A 24,922-nucleotide genomic window follows, 5' to 3' on the forward strand; every position below is an offset into this window, starting at 1 on the left:
GGGAAAACGGGATTTTAATGAGGTGGAATTCCAGACTGAGGAGGATAAACAAAGATTCTTTGATTTCCAAGCCTTTTCTAATAGGATTTCTCCTTTAATTCCTTCTGTATGTTCTTATTTATATAAAAAAATCAGGGATTACATAACAGGCAAACAATGCAGCATGAACACCCCTAATGGTAAGGCTGTAGCCCTTGCTGATGACTTATATTTCACAGACTGTCATTCTTCTGGGAGTGTTTTTAAGTTTGTGCCCTTGGCAAGGCTTTTTTCTAATTTGCCCGTTGCTAGTAATGAGTTTTCACAGACTCAGCTGTGAGGGATTTTTTTTTTTTTTTGCCTCTCTCTCTCTTTTTTTAATGTGAGAGATTAAAATGCATGACCTCAAACAGTGCCTTCCCCCATCTGGTTTTCTTCCAAAAAGTGGCTGAATTCAATTGGCTCTGTCATTAGGAACACAATACTACTCTTTCTTGGGCTTCTGAACAAATATAGTTATGTTCCTGGGAAAATATGGAGAGAAAGAGCTAAGATCAGTCAAATACTGTGAAAAGAATAAAGGGTTTGGAACCTCAGGAAATGCTCTTCATTTCCTTCAAAAGACTGTGTGGCATTTAAGTAGTAAGGGAGTCTTGAGGAATTTTAACCAATGCATCAAGACAGGAAATCTGATCAAAGACACAGCACAGGTTCCCAGTTAATAATGCTATCAGATGCCCAAGCAACCTGAGCTTCATTCTCATCGGAATGTAAGGGGACTGTCATCTTGGATCAGATTTGTGTCCATCTATTTCAGCATTTTATATGCCTGAGTAGCCGAAGTCAGAAACCTCAAACTAAGGTTGTAAGGAGCCGCATGTGCAGTGTTGGGAACACTGAATGAGTCCCACGTAGATCATTGAAGGCCTGCCAATCACATTAAAAACATGAAAGCTGGGCATGGTTTCATCTGGCTATACATTTGCTTTGGGAGGAAATGTACCCCTGAGATAAATTGAAATTCACAGAGCGACATTCCTATGGCGCCAGCCACTTAGCCGCAGATATCACTTTGACATGATTTTAATCCAGGGATAGTTTTGTAAAATGCTCAATTTATTTATTATTCAGAAGATTTATAAACCGATCAAAAAGCACACCAAGTGGTATACAAATAAAATAGGTAACGGAAGGCCTACTGCCAATAATATTTTCACACAGGGTAACAGCAATGGGAAATAAGGTTAAAAAACTGGTATAAAAGCCAGTACTAGATGATGGCACTCCTAATCTCGGAAGATCCCCTTGGCCCTGTCTCTAGGCCTTCCACCAGCTAAGGCCTCACCTGCACTATGATCTTTAAGCAATATCATGCCAATGGGAATCTTGGGAACTGTAGTTTGTTAAGGGTGCTGAGAGTTGTCAGGAGAACTCTGTTCCCCTCACAGAGATATAATTCTCAGAGTTCTCTGGGAAGAGGGATTTCTTGTTACATCGCTCTGGAAACCGGAGCTACAATTTTCAGAGTGGTTAAACAATCCCTCTTGCCGGGAACTCTGGAAATTGTTTCCTAACAACTCTCAGCACCCTCAACAAACTACAGCTCCCAGGATTCTTTTGGGGAAGCCGTGAAGTCATACAGCAGGGCCTTAAATGTATATGGCAGATGGGACCAAATACATTTTTACTCTGGAAGGAGATTGACCTGCTGGACTAAGAAGTTTTAGTGGTTTAACCCCTTGCTTTAGGATACTTTTACTGCTGTATCCATTTCTGTGTAATTTTAAAGTTGCTGGAAACCTCTCTGAGCTCCATTACCATAGTGGCAGGCAGGGTGGGATATTGATATATATCTTCTGAAAATAAATAAATTATGATGTTTGATTAACATCATCATCATCATCATCATAATTTATTATTTGTACCCCGCCCATCTGGCTGGGCTTCCCCAGCCACTCTAGGCGGCTTCCAACAAAGATTAAAAATACATTAAAATGTCACACATTAAAAACTTCCCTGAACAGGGCTGCCTTCAGATGTCTTCTAAATGTCAGGTAGTTGTTTATCTCTTTGACATCTGATGGGAGGGCGTTGAAACATGCCCTTGAAACATGGTCCCTCCTTTTCTTGCTCTGCAGGGCCAGCCCTACCCGTACGCAAAGTGAGGTGTCTACCTCAGGCAGCTGATTGTGTTATGAAAGGACAGTAAATTAATATGGAATGTATTAGTGTTTTATGTTTGCCATCAACAAGAGGAAGACGCCCTTGTAAGATTTTTCTGTTTCTGGTGGCCAAAGTGGAGGCAGCAAAAGTGTCTTTCTGGCTCAGCCCTGTTGGCATGGCTAACCACACTTGCAGTTTAGCACTAAACTGCCAAAGCAGCAGTACAGAAAGCTCCTGCCTGTCACAATCCTAACAGTTCCTCTTTGGTGGGGGGAACCATTGTGAATCCCTTTCTGAACACAGCTGTTTGACACTTGTGAAGCAATTAATGTCTCGAGGAATCATGGCTCCCAGACTAGCAAGCTGTGTGAGTTTTCTGTTCTCACGGCAGCCACCATTCTTTGGCCTGTCACCTCCAGCTCTTGCAATTCTCATTCTGTCATTGCTGTCATAGGAATGATCAAGAGCTGAGCTAGCCAGAATAAGGCTGCGATGCTATGTAAACCTGTCTGGAAGGAAGCCCCACTGAAATCTATTGGACGGCTTTCACCAAACATGAGTAAGATTGCACCACAAGAGCACTTTCAACTTGCACGTTGCAATGTTATAATCTGCCTTTCTCTCTGTCCAGGTAGGACACCTTTGGTATTGCCTTTAAAGCAAAGATTCATAACTCACATCACCTTGCAGTAAATCTAGGTGTTCCTCATCACTGAATGTGCCCCCACCAGACCCCAATTGCATGCCATATTTGCATGATGTTATCTGGAATCACAATGCAAAATAACAATGACATTCTGCCTGTAACTAGATAAGGAGGAGACAACCTGTGGCCCTCCAGAAGTTGCTGGACTACAACTCCTGTCACCCCTGGGTATTTGCCATGCTGGCCGGGGCTAATGGGAGCTGGAGTTCAACAACATTTGGAGGGCAATGGGTTTCCCATCCCTATGGTAAAGATTGGTTTAGCCATAACACTCTTTGCTCACCCTTTTAAAATAGAAAAAGGTGGGTTGGACATACACCCCAAGCCTGAGGTAAATATGCAGTTAAAAGAAATGGAATCTTCTGTGACTACCTGACAGTTTTCAACCTAAACTGTTGAAAATCATTCCAAAATTGTTATACTACTAGGAAGTGTAAATCTGGAATAAAGCCACTGCAATTTCTTTTTGGCAGTTTGCAGTGGTGCTGAGGGGAAAAACTCACATCTGATTTTGTGTGAGAAAGCCAGGAAATTGAGCACAGACTGACAATTGACAGGATGTGTTGCAGACTGAATCTCCTTCTTGAGAGAATATCAGCAACAGATCGTGTGGAAAAGAGTTTGCGTTGATTCAATCCAAAACTGAAGGTCGAGCACAAATGCTTCATGAACTTTGGTTTTGGGAGAGATCTGTATATTTGAAATGAAAAGCTTATGCATCCATCCTAGTATGAGTCATGAACCCTTTATCATTGACTAAATCTTATTCTGCCCCATGTGGTCTGAATTATGACACCTTTGCTGAAGGATGCATGCATATAGCAATGAGGATGTACATGCAGAGCCCTTTTAGGTCTAAACTATATGTTAAATGAAAATGTGCATAAGTTAGCCCTATGGCCCTTTGCTCCCAGGAAAAGCCACTTTGGGATGCAAGATTGGGAGGACAGAAACAGCAAGGAGAATAGGCTCAGCCTTTTCTTCCCTTGCACACATTAATTCTCTGCTCCCAATCACTCACTCCCCAGGTGGTTTTTCCTGTGAAAGAGGCATGTTGGGCTTCTATTTGATTATAACAAGTAGTTAGGACCTTAGCAGAAATCATGTTGGTCAGGTATTCAGCAGGGAGGGGAAGCAAAAGGGACTAAATCCAGCCCCCCCCCCCTGGATTTAGAGTTATGGATTTAGAGTGACAATGAAAAGAACCATGCTCAGGCCCCATAGGGGCATAAAGTTCTTCATCTATTCCCATTCTCTTCCATTCCCTTTCCTTCTTTGTGAATAAAACTGTGTCATCACATGTCAACAAAAATCCCTTGTTTGTTCCCCAAGATGCTTGAAGGGAGAATTACAACGTGCTTGCCTTAAAATGCCTATTAGTGATCGCTTCAAAAATATGCGAAAGGAGAGCACCCAAAATTAATAAGGACAAATGCACATGGAGAGAGCTGTTCTTATTTTGCTAGTGCTCCTTTACATATTTGTTTGATTGGCAGAAAGAAAGGTGGGCTATTCTTAGCTCACTGATACCTGGGGCCCCTTTTAGAATGGCTTTATATTATCACCACTTTGGGCCTGGGTGTCAAACCTGTGGCCCTCCTGATGTTACTGAACTCCAACTCAAATAATCCTCAGCCATGCTGATGGGGATGGTGTGAGCTGGAGTCCTAAAGCCCCTGGAGGGCTACAGGTTCCCTACCTATGACCTCAAGGGTACTTTTCTCTTGTCCCAGTGCTTTTTCTTTAACCTACAATACGGAGAGAGAAGGGGTGAAATCTTTCACTTGGCAGAGGCAAATTGCTGGGGAAAATAAAAAGTGGCCGCCCTATCTGTTAAAAATCTGTTTGCTCTTACCCAGGACATAAATCTCATTGTTGACTACAGCTGTGCTGAAGCGGTATTTTGAGTACTTCATTGGCGGGCACTCTGTCCATTTGTCTTGGCCTGGGTCATAGCGCAACATTCTGTTGCTTAATCGATCAGGCTCATCGTCAGGAAGATCCATCTGTATGAAATATGACAGCCATATAATAATACAACATTTGGAGCCGTCCGGGCACGCCTGCATGCTATTAATCATGGAAGGCAGCTGAGCAGATAAATAACATAAACACATCAATTATAGCAACGAAGTGATTCATACTCACTAGGCTTTAACAGCACCCATGACTTGTGGCTGGGAAATACATTGTGGAAGGCGCATGAATAACGGCACATTTATATTCTGCAGTTAGGGAGCTGAGGTTTTGGGTAATAACAAGCCATCTACGGACACAGCGCTGACAGAGCATAGCTCTTTTTATAAGGCTGCTGTGAAGTCTCCGGAAGAAAGTAAAAACCTCTTTATTCCCTCCCTCCCCCAGAGATGGAATTTTAAAACGTTCCTCTTCTCCCAGGCCTTTGGTTAATTAAACAATATACTGTATATGGCTTTTTAAACTGGAGAGGGGTAATTGTTTTTGTTTGTTACTATGTTGTTATTTTTGTGTTTTTATATTGTAAACTGCCCTGTGATCCTCTGATGCAGGGCGGTATAGAAATTTAATAAATAAATAAATTTTAAGTTGTTTTTTCAGGTTGCTCAAATGTTTCCAGAGTGCTTTGAAGATTTGTGAAAGAACACTTTGGGGGGATCATTTATTAATGACAAAGCCATAGATTCATAGAGATGATAGATGATAGATAGATAGATAGATGATAGATAGATGCACATTTCATTTTGCACATAATCTGAATTTACTGAAGCACTTCCCTCTATCACTTGTATGTACTGTCTTTCTCTTTCACACACACCCTGGTAAAAAGCCCAGCAAAGGTATGGCCGGCTTCTGTACACCATATGAACAAGAATAAGTCACAGGTTATTGCCAATCTTGGGATCCCTGAGGGGGGGGGGAGACAAGTGAACAAAGCCTAATGGTGCTTTCTTAAGCTGATGGTGTTGATCGCTGAGAACAAGGGGTGTTTCAACAACAGGTATGCTTTCTTCTATGGCTGGCTGATAAGGAAAAGACCTAGATAGATTGTAGTTCAGGTGTGGGGAAGCTTTGGCCCTCCAGATGTTACTACACTTCCCAACAGCCCCAGATAGCATGGCCAGGGATGGTCAGGGATGATGGGAGTTGCAGTTCAGCAACATCTGGAGGGCCAAAGATTCCCCACACCTGCTGTAGTTATTCAAAAGGGTATGCTAATGTATAAGATGAATAGTTCTTGAGTTAATGTAGGGAAGATGTTAACAAAAATAACTGTTTTTAATAAGAAAGCAAACAAGTGAGGATGAGCTGGGGAAAATCCACTTCAAATGTCACTGCAGCTTATTCTTAGGCAAGCCACTTAGCTTTAGCCTACCATCTGCAATACAGACATAATAATACTGGACTATGTTACCAGATTATTGCAAAGAGCAATGAGATGGCGGGTGTGTTGAAAGTGGTTGTTGTCAGTATTGTTTGTTTGTTTGTTTATTATTAATTCCATAATAATTAATGCTGGTCAGCTTAATGAAAGAGGGAGCTGTGTGACCCTCAGACCCAATCATCAAGTTTATGTTTTGCTCTGGAAAAGTTGCCTTAAAGTAATTATACTATGTCTACTTCATCTTGTGACAATTTTATTTAACTGCACTCCCACATAGCGAAAGCTGGCATTTACCACGCCAGCATAGACCAACGAAATTATAATATGATGAACTCACTGTATGAAATGCATATTCAGATTGAGTATTCACCACATGAAAGCTGAAATGGTGTTATCATGCCAGGAAAATAATCTGCAAGTCAGGCCTTAGTTAGAAACATTATAATTAAAAGATGAATTACCTCTAGATAATGTTGTTGGCCATTCTGTTGCATTGTGTGAAGTGAAAAGAAAGGTCTATGCCGAAGGCTAGCAAAACCTCATCATCAATGAAGTGTCTGGACACGAAAAGGCAGTTTGACTGCACTTAGTCTGAGAGTCCATCTTAGACAATTCAGTGGGTTTCACATTAGTCAGAGAAGAGTCTGTGCATGATAATTTTAAAAGAACCATTTGGGCTCTAGATTTTGAAGGGCTGGGCTGTTATTGTGAAACTGGTACTGTCTGTGTATTTGCTTCATTTTTCAGTCCTGTGTTATTTGTCCCACCTGTATACATATAAGTCAGTGGATCACAGCCTTAAATCTGGAGGATTCTCCCTTCCAAGTGAAGCTTACCTGTTGCTTGTGAAAGAGGCACAAGGAAACGATAAAGAAACACACTTATGTGGGATGTCCTATGCAGACTATGAAAACGATGGATTCTTACTTTGAAAACATGACAAGGAGTCATTCAAAAAACCATTGGCATGTATTGTTGGGTTTTGGTATCTGAGTCCTAAAACCATACTTAAATTAAACAATCATTGTTCACTATGCAACTGACAGAAGTCATGAAAAGGCCATTGAGGCTTAATCTTGTGTAACTGTAAGATTAGGAGTTGGCATTTTTGTGCAGCCTACATGAGGATTAAGTGTCTTCAAAAAATCGTTGCTCAAAACCACATGTTCTTTTGTCCGCCTGTATGAAAAGCGCCCATGGCATTGCATCATAGGGCTGCTGGGTTGTTTATGTATGTGTGCTTAAAGGTAGGGAGGCCTGCCTGCTCAGATCAAAAGACACTACTGAGCTTTCGTAACTTTTAGAACAGCTACTTGAATTTGATTGCTTTCATCTTCCCTCCCCATTCCTTTTTCTTATTGTGTCGTGCCTTTTAGATTGTAAGCCACAGAGCAACGGCTGTCTTGTTTTGTTTTTAATCTTGGTACAGGACTTGGTAAACATTTAGACACTTTATCAATTATGTTAATATCAGAGTATTGTGAGGTAAATAAAGCACCTAAACAACATTCCCATGATTTTCACAGCTAATAGCTAAAACAATAAAAGTTACATTGAGCAGAACAGGACGGGACATGAATATTTGAGCACATGAAATGTATGCCTGTAGTCTTACTGGGGTTACATCCACGCTGTATATTTAAAGCATATTAGACCACTTTAGCAGTCATGATTTTCCCCAAAGAATCCTGGCAACTTTAGTACCTATACCTATCATAGAGTTACAATTACCAGCACACTTAAACTCCAGTTCCCAGGATTCTGTGGTGGTGGGGAAGCCAAGCCTGTTCAGGTGGTATAAAGGTACTTTAAATGTATGGCATGGATGTGGACTGGCACCACTGGAACAAACAATATAGGCAAGTATGTTTTCATATGTTTTCCCACATTCTGTGCTTTCAGATTTCCAATATATCTGTCAATATATCCTCCATGGGAAACCAACTAATCTACTACTTTAAAAGGTTAGCTGAACAACGGGGAGTAATAAATGAATCATCAGCAATTTGCTGAGATAAAAGTTAGTCATGAATTTCAATTAGCCTCTTGCAGCATGCAAGGTCAGCATTAAGAAGGCCCTGGGCTCACATGTGAACACATGACAAGAATCCTGCTGCATATAGACCCATCTAGGTCTTCTTCCTGTTTCTCACAGTGTTGGTCAGCCAGACGTTTTTAAAAAGCCCAGAGGGTTCACCACATCCTCTCTCCACTCTCAAAAGCCTCTCGTAAGCAGCCAACTGACAAAAGCCACCTTTGCATTCTCCCAGCCAGATCGCATGCATGTGATAGCCTGTCTACCTTCCTTCTCTCTGCACCCTGTTGCCTGAAACAGCCTTGCTCAGTTTCAGGTTCCAATTTCCCTCCCTCCATCATCCTGACTAGAGTGATATTCCAGATCTCCTTGCTCTTCCCAGACACAGCTCACCCTCCACCCCTTGTGCATCCTGCTCCCCTTGTCTTACCCATCTGGTACTTGGGCCAGCCTTTCTAGTGGCCAGAGTGAGATAGCCCACCCACAAGTGGCAGACTTTGAGGTCCTGTTTCAGGAGCAGCAAGTTCTAAATGACATCATGCACATTGCATTTTTACTGCAAGCAGTGGGCACTGTTTGGATTGTGTGTCTCAAACAAGGAAATGCCTAATTCATTTCTACACTTGGGGGCTACAGTTGAAAGAGCAGTAAGAATCACTGTTCCTTAACCTCGTGGAGGAAATTAGGCTAATAAGTACACATAGGATTGCAAGCTGGGAAAGGTTATTCTGCCACAATGCATAAGCATCTTATGAAGTCAGTGAGCAGGAAGGACGATTGACAGCAGGAGAGTGTGATGGGATGGTAGGGGCAGAGTCAAAGCAGTAGACAGGTGAAAAGTGTCTGTGGAGAATGACAACCGAAGACACGGTTGAAAGTAAGGCTGTGTGTGCATTACTGGCTTAAAATGCAGTTAGGTCATTCTTTTTTTCAACTCAGATGCCGGTTTGGAGAAAAATGCATCAAAATGCAGTATTTCATAAGAAATGTCAGGACAGATACAGAACACATATGAATTGTGGCTAATGATATATGCATAAAGGTAAAGGTAAAGGTACCCCTGCCCGTTCGGGCCAGTCGTGTCCGACTCTAGGGTTGTGCGCCCATCTCACTTAAGAGGCCGGGGGCCAGCGCTGTCCGGAGACACTTCCGAGTCACGTGGCCAGCGTGACAAAGCTGCTCTGGCAAGCCCGCGCAGCGCACGGAAACGCCGTTTACCTTCCCGCCAGTAAGCGGTCCCTATTTATCTACTTGCACTTTGAGGTGCTTTCGAACTGCTAGGTTGGCAGGCGCTGGGACCGAGCAGCGGGAGCGCACCCCGCCGTGGGGATTCGAACCGACCTTTCGATCGGCAAGTCCTAGGCACAGAGACTTTTACCCACAGCGCCACCCGCGTCCCAATGATATATGCATACCGCTTCTCAAACCAGCAGTGAGAGCACACTCGATGAGGTAAACAAGAGTGTGTACATGTTCTTAGAGGAGAGGAGGCACAGGGAATATGTACAGGCCTCCACAACAAGCACAGGCAGTATGGGTGGAAGAGTACACCATAAATGCTAAAAAGCTCTGCGATATTCCTCACCTGTGGTGTCCAACCTCCCATGACGTACAGCCTGTTTTTCACGGTTACTGCAGCATGGCAGGCCAAGGGCACTGGGAGGGGAGCTAAGGCCCTCCAGTTTTCTTGCTCCATTGAGTACTTCCCCACACAGTTTGTGATATGGTATTGGTTTTTCAGTTTCATCTGACCTCCTGTGATATATAGGTCATTATGGATGGTGCCTAGAGCATAGAGCTCACGAAACTCTGCAGTACACAGACTTTGCCAAGAGTGATTCCCCCGACTGTTGTACCTGTAAAAAAGAAGAAGAAGCTAATATTAGAATTGTCAGGACAACAGGTCAAATCGGAAACATTTATACCTAATCCCTCTCTTTATGTGTCATTTTTATTTTCCAACAATGACAAGCAATGCAATTCTAAACATGTACATTTGGGAAGAATGGCAAGATAGAAATTTAATCATGATAATATGATGATGATAATGGTGATGGTGATGATGTATGCTCAGAAGGAAGTACTACTGAGCTCAACGCGTCTTTCTCCCAAGTACGTAAGTGGGAATAGGATTGCAGCCAAAATGTGCCAAAACAACTTCATACCTTGGTAAACTTCTACCCTAAAATGATTGCAATATGTATGCCACATGTTTGTGTTAGGTTTATACAGCGGGTGGGTGGGTGTGAATCTGTGGCTCTCAAGTTTGAGGTGCTGGTACTGGAACACAGAGCCCTATTGCAGGCTGGAACCAGGATGCCTAAAAGTGTCTCATCCTTTATATACCAACCTGACCACTGCGCTCTGTCTGAGAGGGCATCCTCTCTGATCCGTATCTGATAAGACAGGTCACCCATTCTGCCCAATGTCAGAATAAGTTCTTAGCAAGGCAGCAGCTATCCTGCAGAATTTCCTCCCACAACATCTGGAGGGCATCAGAGTAGGGAAGGCCAGTGGAGAACATACTGACTATTAGGAGGGTGTGGCAATATCAGCGGGAAGGATAATTTTCTGTCAGGAAAATTCTTCCGTCTTCTATCCTGTTTTCTTTAAGAGGTAGAAAACAGAATGAGCAGTGTGTATACCTAGCCTTACAGCTCGGTCCTAACCGAGATTACTTCAAAATAATTCCTCTTGATTTTGTTGGGATTTATACCCAACCTCAGGTTCCCTTAAAAGACTTTCAGTAGTAATGATACTATTGAGTAAACAAGAATAAGAGCGCTAAACTTGCCTGTGATTCAACAGAGACTAAACCATTGCAAAAGGAGGAGGAAAAAACAATAACTAGTAGCCTATGGAATTATTTGTGGCACATAGAGGGCACTCTAGCCATTGTTATCAATGAATTGGGCTACGAAATAAAAGATTTAGTCCACAGCCTGTAGAAATCCCACTTGAGTGACTGTTGATTCGTATTTATATTGTACATAGTGTACTAAATATACTGCAGGAGTCAAGGGGAACTCGGTAGAAGCCTGTGTCTTGGCAACAACATAGCCACCCAAAGCAGATACTTTATGGTAGTATAATAAATAAACTGGTATTGGTGAATAAAATAAAATAAAAATAAAACTTATCAGACGCCACCAGTATAAGTCAGGTGAAGAATTATAATTGTCCGAAATCTTTCATAAACAGTTACATATGGTATCTTTTTAATCAGCACTGTTATGAAATAATGGATCTGAGGTTAAAGCCCTAAAAAGAGGCTGTTAGTTTGCCAGCCTCTGAAGTTAGGCAGAATACCAGAAGATCAGAGGAAGAGGTTTAGGCCACACAGCATTAAACAGGCATTGGGGTGAGTGTTGTAGCCCTTAAACCTTAACTTCTATGCACACATGGTAATTTGAAGTTTATGGTGGGGTGCTAGTTGTATTTAGTTTCTTCATGTCAGAGGATACAAACCTATAAATTTCAATTTTCTTGGTCTTTTGCCTAGACATTTTGGCAGCGCTTGCCTCCCCGGCCACAATGATATCATTATTCTCAGTAACCACACCGGTGCATACACATCCCAAGCCTTCTCCATATTTCGGAGAGGAAATGAAGTACGTCTTTTGTGTAACAGGAGCATAACAGAAACTGGCATCGCCGTAGTTGCCGTGTCTTGATCTGATGCCCTGCGAGTTATTGCCAATGCAAAGCAGAAGGGTAGTGGTCTCCATGCCATAGCGAAGAGTGAGAGAAGGTTGGTTGGTTTTCTTGATAGTTTCTAATGCTCTCTCAATCATCTCACTACACAGTGTATTACTGAGAAGCACCGTGTTTCTTTTCCGAGCTTCGACTAGGAACGAAGGGCTTACAAGGACTAGCCTGACTTGCTTCAGGAGCTCAGAGAGGTGATCTGCTCGCAATTTCCTGCTGTGGTTAACCCATCTGAGGACTAAATCCAAGACGCTCTCTTCCCTGGACACATTCAGGTCATCTGATCTTATCAGGTTTAGCAACTGCTGCATTTCAACCTCCAGTATTTCTTCATGAAGGCTCACCTCTGCAAAGTGCAGGTACAAATACCTCCTGGCTTGATCGGACAGCTCTTCAGCCCCAATGTGCTTGGCAAAGTAATGGATTCCCACGCAGTTGGAAGCATCCATGTGCTCCATCATGTATGCCTGACACATGCTGGAAACATCATCCATCTGCATGAAAAAAGCAGTGGTGGCCACACCCTGTACATTGGAATTAGTGAGGTGCAACTCAGCCGTGTACATGTACTGGAGAAGTATGGACACACTCTCTGCTGACATGTCATGCAACTCTACTTCTTTCTGTGTGCATTCAATCAGGCCGCAGGTAAACATTGCTTTGAAGTAGGGGCTGAAAGCAGACAGCATCAGTTTGTGGCAAGGGAACTTTTCACCTTCAGCCACCAAAACCACATCAATCATTTCCGATAAATCTCTCATACTTTTTATTTGATCCAGTAAATTCAAGCTATGCCGCTGCTTCCTTTTACCCTCAGACTTGTAATCCATGCTAAACATTTGGGTGTTGTTAAGATCTTCTCTTGTACTTGCTTGAGGTTTGAAAGATATGCTATTGGCATATCTAATAGCTTTGAAAGTGAAGTTCCTTCAATATGATGTTCCTGGAAGGGAGAAGGAGAAACATGTAATTTTCTTATGTGAACAAATCTTCAAATTGTCTGACAATCAAGTTTTACTGTTACAGCCTAAAGGCAGTAAATATTTTCAGAAGATGAATTTGTAATATATTATTATTATTATTATTATTATTATTATTATTATTATTATTATTATTATTGCAAATTTAGGATTTTCAATTTCTGGTTGAACAACAACAAAAACCCAGTGTTTTTCCACTCCAGATTTTGAGGATTGAACAATTTGCACCAGGAGCTGGTTTCATTTATGTCCTTTGTCAGTGACAAGATCCTGAATAATGCATTACTATAGCAATATTTGAACAAATATGCAGAATATTCATAGTGTGAATGTTAAGAATTCATGAGAATATTGAGACCCAGTATATAAATCTGGATTCTAATGGATAAATTCTGCAGTCTCCATCCATCAAAACTCATGCATTTTTGTAAACCATTCACTAATTCATATATCTATGCCTACTTAAAAAAAACATTCTTTTTCCTATTTAGTTTCCAAATCCATTGCAGATTCCGGCAAGGAAACATTGGTGCAGAAACCTTGACTGGGCATTAACTGATGCTGCAACTTTGCTCTGACATCCAGTGTCCAATATAAATTGTTGTGGGCGAAAACTCAGCTAATGGAAGTGTTTTGATTCTGCAGCCTATGGGAAGCAATGCACAAGCTCTTCACTATAATCACAAGTAAAGGCTGAGTGCTTCTATACTCACAAGTCCAACTCCTTGTATTGGGCTGGGGTGGAGAATCTGTCCTGAAACTCCAATAATCACTGAGCATTAATTGTACCATGTTTTTAGATTTCTTAATGTTTAAAAATGCCTTTAGATGTTTTTGTTTTTGTTAATTAAATGAGATCTTATTTTGAATATTTTTATCACTTCGGTGTTTGCTGTCCCACACATCTTTGGGAGGAAGGTTAGGACATATATTTAATTGTTGTTGTTACTGTATTAATGTAAGGTTACCAGATTTTTTTTCAAAGAATCCGGGGACACTTTTTTAACAAAAAAAGAGGATTTTTTTTTAAAGTTATTTTTTTAAAAAAATTAAGAAGTAATATCTTCTCTTTTGTGGTCTCCTCTGTTGTGCAGCCTTCCTCTGGGCCCCGACCTGCTCTCTTGGAGCATTAGCCGCCGTGGAGTAGGCTCAGGTCGGGCCTGGGTTCGGCCACGTGTCCTTGCCCTCCTGGTGCTCTCCTACTGCTCATTCTCAGTGGCGCAGCATGGTCGGAGCTCCCCTCTTTTTTCCCCTTTCTCTTTCTCTCTCTTCCTTCTCCTCCTCTCCTCCTTCTCCCTGTGTCGGCCCCAGAGCGTCACTGGGCTCTCGCTCCCAGCATGATTTGAGTCCCGGGGGGGGCGGGCAGTGGTTCCCCCAGTTGACGCGGCAGGTGTCCCCAGTTCCCCCTCGGCAGTGGCGGCGGCAGCAGCAGTCTCAGCAGCCCAGAGCCAGCCTGGTAGCGCAGTTGGCTCTGGCTGGCTTCAGGAGCTGCTTGCTGCCGTGGCATCCACCATTTTGCCTCGCCAGAAGTCCCCATATGATGTGTCGTGTGCCATTGAACCAATCACACAACATTCATTCCCTACTAATAAATCTACAACACTTAAAATATGAAATCCAGGGACATTCTGGGGACGGATTTTGTCCGGGGACAGATTTGTAAATCCGGGGACTGTTCCCGGGAAACGGGGACGTCTGGTAACCATATATTAATGATACAGATGTTTGCTGGGGCTGATGGAAATTCAGCACATTCTGGAGGAACACAGCTTCCCAAAAGAAAGCGCCTGCTCTAGTTTAGCTCTCTTCTTCAATAATGAAAGAGGAGGGTAGCTAGATTTTGTTCAAAGAACAGTTCCTGGAGACAAATTGCCAAAGAGCTATTAATACATGAAAATAAGACTCCCACTGAAGTAACATTTTGATAATATTTTGCATTAGACATCCTGGATTGAGGGAGCTTCCTAGGTAGAGCTGAGAATTCAACAGCTCATAGGGGGGAATGAAGAGAAGGGAAGACAGGAAAGAACAATTTTTTCTTCATCATCTGATGGTTATGGACTGTAATGGTTATAGGGCTTGCTCGTGCGTAAGTTGCCGCCACTCCTGGCTAGGTTGCCTGGTTAAACCTTTTCTGTCTGGACAGCCCTTCTCTTCGTGGCTGTTTCAGTCGCTAGCAGAATCCATCAGTGGGCGTTTCTTGAACTTCTTCTAGCAAAGAAGTTCTTTGACGCCAAGTCTACGCCTACTCTCCCTGCACGGAAGTCTTCTGCGTAGGGTGGGTGTGGGTAGCGGAGGACCCGTGCTCTCCCCGCTGGTCTCTGGCGAGGAGTCCTGGAGCCCCCTCGCCGATTCCCCCATCTGCCCCCCTTTATCCCTGGTGTTACGCTGATTTCCTTCCCCAGCCGATGAGTTGCCTCTCTCCCTGCTGGGCCCTTCTCCAGCATCGCTTGGGAGCCTTGCCTCCGCCTCTCGCTCCGATGTCAGTTCCCTGACATGGACTAATATAACAGCACATCTAATAACGAGGAGAGAATTACGAGGCTGGATTGGGGACCTATAAACCATAGTATTTTGGACATGAAGGTTGCCATGGGAGACAAAATGCTGGCAAAGATGTAAGATCACGGTCCTGAGCAAAACCTAATTCTCTCACATAATGAGAACAGCACAGTTGTCACTTTTTCATACATGCATCCCAAAATGCTCTTGGTTAACTTGCCAAGAGGAAATGGCACACCCTGTTCAGTCGGACTAATTCCCAAATGGGTGTGCATACAGTTGTTGAAGCCATAAGAGGATAGCATGCTTCTCCCAGGTGTGTGATTTCTATATTCTCATGTAATTAGATTTCTCTCTCTTTTTGATCTTGGTTACATAAGATAGAAAGCATTTTAGGAGGGATAGGAAGAACCATGCTAGCCCCATATTGGTGAAAGGACATGCTGGAAAAAGGAACTGATAAAGAAAGCTAGGAATGGGACCTGTAGAAAACAGCTTGCCCTCTTCCTTCTGAATTCTCACCTTGCAATCAAACCCCTTTAAAGCACATGGTCTCCCTCAAAGAATCATGGGAACTGTAGTTTGTTAAGGGTGCTGGGAACTCTGAGGGGGTTAAAGTAACAGTTCCCAGGATTATTTCGGGGAAGCCAGGACTGTTAAATTGTTAAAGATGTGCTTTAAACGTATGGTGTGGGTGTGACTCCTGAGAAAAAAGCTCAATTTCTGAAAGTTTGGTTCAGACCCCAAGTTCTGTTAACTCTAGCTATAAACCACAAATATGGAAGACTTACTAGAATGTATCTCATAAAATTAAGTCATGAAACTTAAATATTATGAGATAACAGGGATCAAGCATAATTTGGGGGAGGCCAGTTCAAAGTTGTGACTCGAGCCTGCTCCCACAAATACCTGCAGACTTCTCTCTATCCATGGCCCTGAGTGGAGGAGAATTTATCCAAGGAAGTGTGGAATAGCAAGAAACAGTTATGATTTATTGTTCTTCAAAACTATATTACAAACACGTGCCCAGACCTGGGGTTTATTAGGACCCTCAAATCTCAGTCCAATATATTTTGCTCCTCAAATACTGCTCCCCACAACTAGGGCGTGCACACACACAGGCTGGGAGCTTCAATGGTGCCCCTCTGGAGGCTTCACCCAGGGCAGAAAACCTAGCTAGCCCTCTGAAGCTACGGTGCTGCCCTCACCACAATAAGATCCCAACTGATCTGATTTCCTAGAATATATCTTGAGCATAGATTGGGGGTGGGGGTGGGGTTCTAAGCAGTTCATGCTCAGTGGACCCTAATATAGTGGCACCTCTGGTTAGGAATTTAATTCGTTCCGGAGGTCCGTTCTTAACCTGAAACTGTTCTTAACCTGAGGTAAAGGTAAAGGGACCCCTGACCATTAGGTCCAGTCGTGGACGACTCTGGAGTTGTGATGCTCATCTTGCTTTATTGGCTGAGGGAGCCGGCGTACAGTTTCTGGGTCATGTGGCCAGCACAACTAAGCTGCTTCTGGCAAACCAGAGCAGCGCACAGAAACGCCGTTTACCTTCCCGCCAGAGTGGTACCTATTTATCTACTTGCACTTTGATGTGCTTTCGAACTGCTAGGTGGGCAGGAGCAGGGACCGAGCAACGGGAGCTCACCCCGTCGCGGGGATTCGAACCGCCGACCTTCTGATTGGCAAGCCCTAGTCTCTGTGGTTTAGACCACAGCGCCACCCTAAGCTCAAGGTACCACTTTAGCTAATGGGGCCTCCTGCTGCCGCTGTTCTCATCCTGAAGGAAAGTTCTTAACCTGAGGTACTACTTCCAGGTTAGTGGAGTCTGTAATCCTGAAGCGTTTGTAACCCGAGGTACCACTGTAGGTGCAGCAGGGTTGTGCTGCTTGTAACAACCCAGAAGGTATTTCCTGTGAGTTTACTACAGCTAAGGAGTGGAGGAAAATGCTTCACTATCTGCAAATACGTTGGTTCTCTGGGTTTGCACTAAATTTGCTCCAGTTTTTGTTTTTGTTTTTTTTAAATCAATACAGGGATAGTTTCTTTACGTACTGATGCAGTTTGGTACCTGAATGAAATATAGAAATCCTTCTCTGTGTCTAATGAATAGCACAATACAATAATGAACAGTAAAATATAATATGGTATGGCTTTCACTTTTAACTCCCTGCTCCGTTGTAACACCATCATTTCCCTAATATGCTAATTGCTAAGGCTTGAAAGGCTTAAAAAACCTTGCTTTACTGTGTATAATACAAACACTTGAAATACCACATTTAAAGAAAAGAAAGAAAGAAGGCTACATTCTCCCTTTTTATTACTTTTATTGGTTACCCTTTGTGTCCTGACAATGTTAATTTCGTTTTCCTTCTAGTAAATCTGCTTTAAATTTAGTAATTATTAGGGTAGTTAACACAGCATGCTTCCCCATTCTTTAACAAAACCTCTAGCAGTTGTGCTTTGGCAACACTCTGTACATCTGCTCTCCAGGACTACTGTTAAGAAATACCCCAAAACATTTGTGCAGAAATAGAGCATTAAGGCGGCAATACAGGTGACTCTCAACTTATGCGGGGGTGACATTCTGGGTATAGTGTGTAAAGCCGAAATTGTGTATAGACAAAACAAATTGGGGTCAATGGCAAGTGGGATTGCCAAAGTATTTTCTTCCCAGACACCTGCCCTGTTTCTGTCTCCTTTCTGCCCTCTTTAATTCCCCACCCCCTTTCTTGCCAAGCACGTAAGCTGAATGCACACGTGTTAAATGCATATATAAGTTGCGAGTTACCTGTATTATATCTGTATTATTACTTGGGAGTGGGTTCCATTGAATTCAATGGGGTACTTACTCCGTGCTTTTTTCTGGGGGTACTCAGGGGTACACAGTACCTACACCTCCCCCCCCCCCCCCAAGTTAAGGGCCATAGCTGTGGACTCAGTGTAAAGAGGAAGTCTGGCTCTGTGATCTCTGCTCCAGACAAGACTAGTTCCTAGTCTGTTGTCCACCTCACACTTTGATGGCATAACCTCCAACTAGGGAAGGAGAAGTGGCCTGTCTCCTTTTAGAAGCATCACTAACTAGTAGTTTCTGTGGCGATGAGTCATCTGGACTCTGCAGAGTGGTACAGTGGTACCTCGGATTAAGTACTTAATTCGTTCTGGAGATCCATACTTAACCTGAAACGGTTCTTAACCTGAAGCACCACTTTAGCTAATGGCGCCTCCTGCTGCCGCTGCGCCGCCGGATCACGATTTCTGTTCTCATCCTGAAGCAAAGTTCTTAACCTGAAGCACTATTTCTGGGTTAGCGGAGTCTGTAACCTGAAGCGTATGTAACCTGAAGCGTATGTAACCCGAGGTACCACTATACTTAATAGTCTTGGCTAGGGCCATTAACTTAACGAAGAGACTATTTTGACCACTTTAGTAGGCCCCCTCTCATCTTGCAGATATAAAACCACAGGTTTGGAGAAGATTGAAAGATGACACCCAGACTACCCCATGCTACAACAAAACATTTTGATCATCTCTAGTATAAATAACAAGTTGATTCACAGCATAAAGACATCTGACATTTCCAGTGTCCCTGTTAGCTAAGGGACTCACAAGTCATATGTGGCAACTGTATGTTCCATCATACAACGTACCATGAATTAACACTGGCACTATACAGCTTTTGTCACTGGCTCCTGTGAAGGAGCAGTTTTGCAGCCTCTTAATTTCCTCCAGTGGTATGAAAACTCTTATTTACTCGGCTGTGTACACACAATAGATTTAAAGTACTTTATCCCCCCTCCCCCAAATAAGCCAGAGAACTGTGGTTCACAGAGCTGCAATACCCTTAATAAATTACAGTCCCCAGGATTTTGAAGGTAACATGTATTAAATGTGTACACATTAAAGTAATGTGTATTATATGTTTATGGTGTGTATGAAGCCTTACTTTGCATTCCCTTCCCGCTGGCAGTGTTTGACCAATATGTGTAACCTTAAGCAATTCTGTCAGACACAGGTACTCTACACCCAAATTAGAACTCCCATATCAGCAACAGAGCAATTATGCATCTACGTTTGTATTGTGATCTCACAGGGCACAGTAATATACTCAATCTGAGTCTGTAACGACATGGCTGTAGCTGATAAATCATCTGCAAATATTTTCTGTGAAAATATTTCTCTAGAAATTGGTGTTGATTTCAGTTTCTAGGCTTTCTGTAGTTGCCTTGTTTGATGTCTGTAGCCCTGGAACCTAATAGTTTAATGCTCCTTCAGTCTTGTTCAGGCACAGTTATTCTAATCTTGACTTCAATTTCAGGCAGTCTCAATGGCAGTTCTGTATAATTTATCATGCATTTGATGTACAATATGGCTTCATATTGAAGTACTGCAAAGAAACCTTCTTGAACATGCTAGATTCAAAGTGTTCCCATATGCTGGCGCCCTCATCTCTGTAGAACACAGTTAAACTTTTCTTTTTGTTTCTCAAGGCCTAGTTTAGGCCCGTATTCCCATCACAAATATAACCCCATCACTTCTCTGCCACCTAAAGCTCAGCCTTGCTACCGCATTTGTATCCATTTCCAAAAGAGGCATATTTACCTTTTTCTCTCGGCATTTCTGTAATTTCTGTTACTTCTGGGTCTTTCCTGCTGTGGGGGACCGGGTGGGAGGAGTAGAGAGGTACAGACAGAGAGGAGGAAAAGCAAGCCTCCTTTTGCCTGGTGCATATACCAGAGTCACATGTGGATGGAATGAAAGCCTGGAGATATAAATAGGCTTGGCTCAATATTATTTGACTTGGCACTTTGAGAGAGCTGTATTAATGTCACATCGCGGGGGCACATTGGGACTTGGTGAGACAACTCGCCACCTGGCATTTGTGCTTCCCCTGTATAAATTGACATGTAGCTATAAAAATAAAATGGTGAACCAATTTTAAGAGAACTGGGACTTGGAGCTGGACTTTATTAACTGGGGCAAGTCAGCCTTGCTTTTGCTGTACTGATGGGGAAGGACTATGGTGGCCATGTGCTCAACTTTACAGAGGACAATCCTCTATTTGTGCTCATGCCCCACTCTCTTCACATTGGCCTAGTTTGCATGTCAAAGCATGGCTTAGCGTGAACATGCAGGCTCCCAGAGAGGAGCTAAGCCAACGTCTGGTTTAGCGTATTGTCCAAAAACAGACCCATGGTTTAGCTCTCTGCAGGCTAACCATGAGCTGTCCTTAAGGCACAGCAACAAAAATAACTGGGGAGGAGAGGACTTCCGGGTTAGCGCCAACGGCTAATGGCGGATTCCCTCTGAGCTCCGGAGGGAATCGGCTCCACAGGATCAGGGTCGTACCGCTGCGGTGACGCGGAGACCCTTAAAAATCACAGGCGGAGAAGCCTGTGAACCTGGTGACTCGGCGGGCACCATTTGCGCCCCCCGACCTGCGAAGGAGCCTTTTTAAAGGCTCCGGAATGGGGGACGGGGTGAGCGGCGCGGCGCGGTGCTGTGAGTCGTCTGCTTCTCCTGTGGAGTGAAGCCGCGCTGCCATGGCCGGAGAGCGCTGACTTCTTCTTGTGATTTGGACTTCAAAATAACAACCCGTGAGTAGTACGGAAATTGGATTTTTAAAGAAAATTTTTCGGTGAATTAGGTACGATCGGGGGAGGTGTAAACAGGAAGTCAGCCTCCTCCTCCTGTAAATAATTTAAAGCAAGGACCTGCTAACTAAGGTCGAGAGAATTTTTTCTTTTATCATTTGGCAAAAGACATTAATTTCACGATTTGGCACTAGAAGAAACCTTACTGGAGGATAAGAGCTAATTTTGGGAGCTGAAGTGCCACCCCCCCGGACCCGGGAGTGATCCGCGAGAGAGCCTGTTGAAGGTATTGGAAGAGTTTGACAGCTGTCAAATTAGCTGTCAGACGGAAAAAGAGAACTTTGTTTCTGTTGCTTCTGCTGGCTATTCTTGTTAAGGAAGAACTGATACAAACTAATTTGATTTTTGGATTTGAACTGGAAAGAACACTAAGTAACCAAAATCCCTCTAGAGGGGGTTTTGGGAAATTACAAGAATGGCTGAAGGAGGGGAAATTCAAGCTGAACTGGACAGAGTCTTTGTTCTCTTGGGAAAGTTACAAGGCCAAATTGATGTTTTGGCTACAAATGTTACAACTCTGGACTTAACAGTAAACAAATTCATTGAATCTGACAAGGAATTGACTCAGGAAGCTCATGCAGCTGAACAAGAAGAGAAACGTGAGAGCTTTGAGAGTGTGAAGAAAGAGATATATGTTGTTCCTGAGAAAAAGGAAGGAGGAGCTGTAATTTTACAGATGATAAAGGAGAGCCAGAGGCCTGGCATGATGGCTGCAAAGGAAAATAAGAACCCGATGGTGAAAATTTGGTTTGAATTGGAGACTGAAGAATGGAGAGATCTTCTTGTGTGGAGATTTGAAGACCTAAGGATTACAAATCTGATTAAGGTGGAAGTTGGAGCTTTCGGGACATTTGGACTTGAAAGGAGTAAGAAACAAGACTTAGGCTCCACTTTTAAGTATGGAGGTCTGGTTGGAAGAAATATGGACTTTATTGGACTAGAGCTTCTCCGAGATTTGGTGTTTAATACTAAGGACTTGTTAGGAGAGGCTCAGAACTTACAGGGTTAAGAGTTCTGAGTGATGACGCCTCACATTCTGAGGGCGGGCATAGAACACGGAAGGGGTGTGGTTTTCTCTGTGTTCTTTCAGTCTGCGTGTTTGCTCCGTTGAGCAAGCAAGATGGGTGAACTGTCTCCAGGCAGGAGATTTATAGCTGTTGTGTTTTGCTAAGGAATAAAGACTTTAAAGATAAGGAGACTGCTGTGTTTCAGCCTGAGTTATTACCACACGACAGAACGTTCCTGCTTCTGCTGCTGCTGTGTTTACTCTGCTGAGTCAAAGGTCCCGGGGGGAAGAGCAGAGCTGCGAAGGGAAGTGTGCCGGACCCCCCGGACGAAACTTGACCCCGAACAGGTTATGGAGGTCAGCAATAAAGATAAGCAACGTTCGTGCGTGTGAGGAGGCTGCAGCCGGAGGCCAGCCGATGAGACGCTGGGAAAGAGATACTGCAGGCAAAGAGGCTGAGCAGCAGCCAAAGGCCAGCTAAGGAGTAGCTGGAGCCAACTGGAGCGAAGGGAGCTCGCTGGGAAGGATCTGCCGGACCGGGAGGTACCTGTAAGTAAGCTGGGCCCCCGGGGGAGAGATGGCAGACAGCCATGAATCGCGTGCAGTCCCTTTTGAAGAGGCAGTCGGGAAGGAGCCCTGGGTCGGTTGGCAGGCACTGAAGAGAGTGGGAGCCACACCAGAGGGGGCTAGACGCCAGCCTGAGGGACGCCCAGAGGGGGCCAGATGCTGCACAGAAGCTGGGGAACGCCCAGAGAGCCCAGGAGGGGCTGAGGAATGCCCAGAAGGCCCAGAGGGGGCTGGGACTGTGTTGGAGGGCTGCCGGAATGCCCCTACACGTGAGCTGCATGCCAGAGAGTGGCTGAGAGAAGAGAGGAGCTTTGCACCTGAGAGTGGGGTTGCAAGCCATTCCAAGGGTCTTGAGAGTGCCCAGGCTGTTTGGCAGGAGCTGGAGGGGGTTTGCAGAGAAACCACAGCAGAAGCCAAAAGCCATTTTCCCAACAGCAGAAAAGCCTCGAGGAGGAGGGCTGCTGGAAAGGTTGGGGGGGCGCTGACGTCCAAAGGCAAGTTTGAAAAGTTTTCCATTCGTTGCTGTTTTGTTTGCGGTTCTCCGGAGCACCTGCGCCGAAGCTGTCCACAGCGAGACAAAGGGCAGGAAAGTCCCAAGGACATTTCCCATGGGAACCAGTCGGGTTTCCATGGCAACAGCGCAGGCAGGCGTGAGAAAGCTTATCAGCTGACTGCTTCGATGGCTATTGTGGAAAACACCACCTGCAGCGAACGCCCCAAGGTCGGGGGCAGCAGGAAGTCAGTTGCTAAGGCAACAAAGAAGGACAACTCCGGAGGGGGGAGAGTCCTACGTTGGGTTGTTGACTCGGCTGCGAATGCCCATTTGGTAACAGCGCCACCTGATGGACAAATGTGGAACTGCAAGGCTGTTTCAACTGAGAAAACAGTTAGATTTGCTACAGGTTCACAGGGACGTGTAACCCATGTTTCTAACATGTTTGTCTCTTTTTTACAGGCTGAATTGAAGGTTTATGTTCTCCCTGAGATAAAACATTGCCTGCTATCTGTACCATGCCTTTTACAGGAGGGATATTCTGTGAGTTTTAAAAAAAATGTTTGCACAATTTCCAGAGGTGGAATGCAACTGGCACGTGTTGAAAAAAATCAGAACAACCTCTTTGTTCTGGAATCACCTCTCGAGGGTGAGGGGAATACTGGGAAAGCCACTGATCACACTCATGTGTCGTGTGCTTGCGTGTGGCACAAGAGGATGTCACATGGGTCCTGTGAGGACGTTCAGATGTTATCAGAGTGCACCAAAGGTTGCAAGGTGAAAGAATGTGGTAAACCTTTGAATTGCAAGGCTTGCAGGAAAGCCAGAAACAAGGGATTTAATCATCCCAGGGTAGAGAGAGTGACCACAAAGCCTTTTGAGCTTGTGCACGCAGACCTGTTTGGGCCTATGCCACAGCCAAGTCTGGGCAAGGCCAAGTGGCTGATGGTGCTGACAGATGATTTTACTAGGAACTCCTGGGCTTTTTCTCTGAAAGCTAAGGAGGAGGCAACGCAACTGATCAAAGATTGGGTTGCTGAGGTGGAACTAAGGTTCTCCACCAAGGTGCAAGGGTTCAAATGTGACCGTGGTTCTGAGGCCACTGGGTCTGCTCTAAAGGGTTTCTTTCGCCAGAGGGGGATACGTCACAAGGTGACTTCGCCTCAGGAGAGTGGCGTGGCAGAGCTTAGGAGTAAAGCTCTGGTTCGAGCATCCGAGATCCTACTGGATGACTCTGGTTTGCCTCACAGTTTTTGGGGGGAGGCGGTAAAAACGGCCAATTTCTCGATGAACAGGTGCTACAATGCAGTGGTAGGTGACACCCCATATTTCTTGCTCAACGGACAGAAGCCACAGGTGCATTTCTTCCGTTCGTTTGGTTGCAGGGCCATGGTGCCTGTACCAAAATGGTTGCAGCAAGAGGGTGGTCCAAAGTACCAGGAAATGATCTTCTGTGGATATGAGCCTGCGACAAAAGGGTGGAGATTCGCATATCCAGAAGGTGATCAGACCAAGCTTCTGGTCAGTAAACAGGCTGAGTTCTTTGAGCAGGATGGTTGGGCAAGGCGCAAAGCGCGCTCTGACGTTCACTCAGATTGTCTGTCTGACGCTGAGGAGGAAAGAGAGCCAGAGCCCGAACCTGCTGGTGGAGACCAGGACCCTGAACAGAGTAGGGCGTCTCCACAGGTTGTTAAGGGAGTGTCCAAGAGTGAGCCCTCATCTCCTGTGCGCATAATGGAGAAAGCTCACAGAAGTGTCAAGT

The 24,922-nt window shown here is 44.2% G+C and overlaps 1 protein-coding gene across 2 annotated transcripts in view; it reads right to left on the reverse strand.

Annotated features, from left to right (window-relative positions):
* KBTBD12 (kelch repeat and BTB domain containing 12) overlaps positions 1-20,585 on the reverse strand; it is a 53,052-nt gene extending 32,467 nt beyond the window's left edge. The window contains exons 1-4 of one of the 2 annotated variants that reach the window (XM_053377980.1): positions 20,043-20,578; positions 11,713-12,895; positions 9,830-10,100; positions 4,704-4,854 (exon numbers count right to left, since the gene is read on the reverse strand). In XM_053377980.1, the coding sequence (XP_053233955.1) occupies positions 4,704-4,854; positions 9,830-10,100; positions 11,713-12,791 (1,501 nt within the window). In that variant the 5' untranslated portion in view covers positions 12,792-12,895; positions 20,043-20,578. Of the gene's footprint in view, positions 1-4,703; positions 4,855-9,829; positions 10,101-11,712; positions 12,896-20,042 lie in introns of both variants that reach the window. The other variant, XM_053377981.1, reaches the window with a different exon arrangement.
* Between the last annotated feature and the right edge of the window lie 4,337 nt (positions 20,586-24,922).

The sequence above is a fragment of the Podarcis raffonei genome, chromosome 2 (assembly GCF_027172205.1).
Source record: "Podarcis raffonei isolate rPodRaf1 chromosome 2, rPodRaf1.pri, whole genome shotgun sequence".
Lineage (NCBI taxonomy): Eukaryota > Metazoa > Chordata > Lepidosauria > Squamata > Lacertidae > Podarcis > Podarcis raffonei.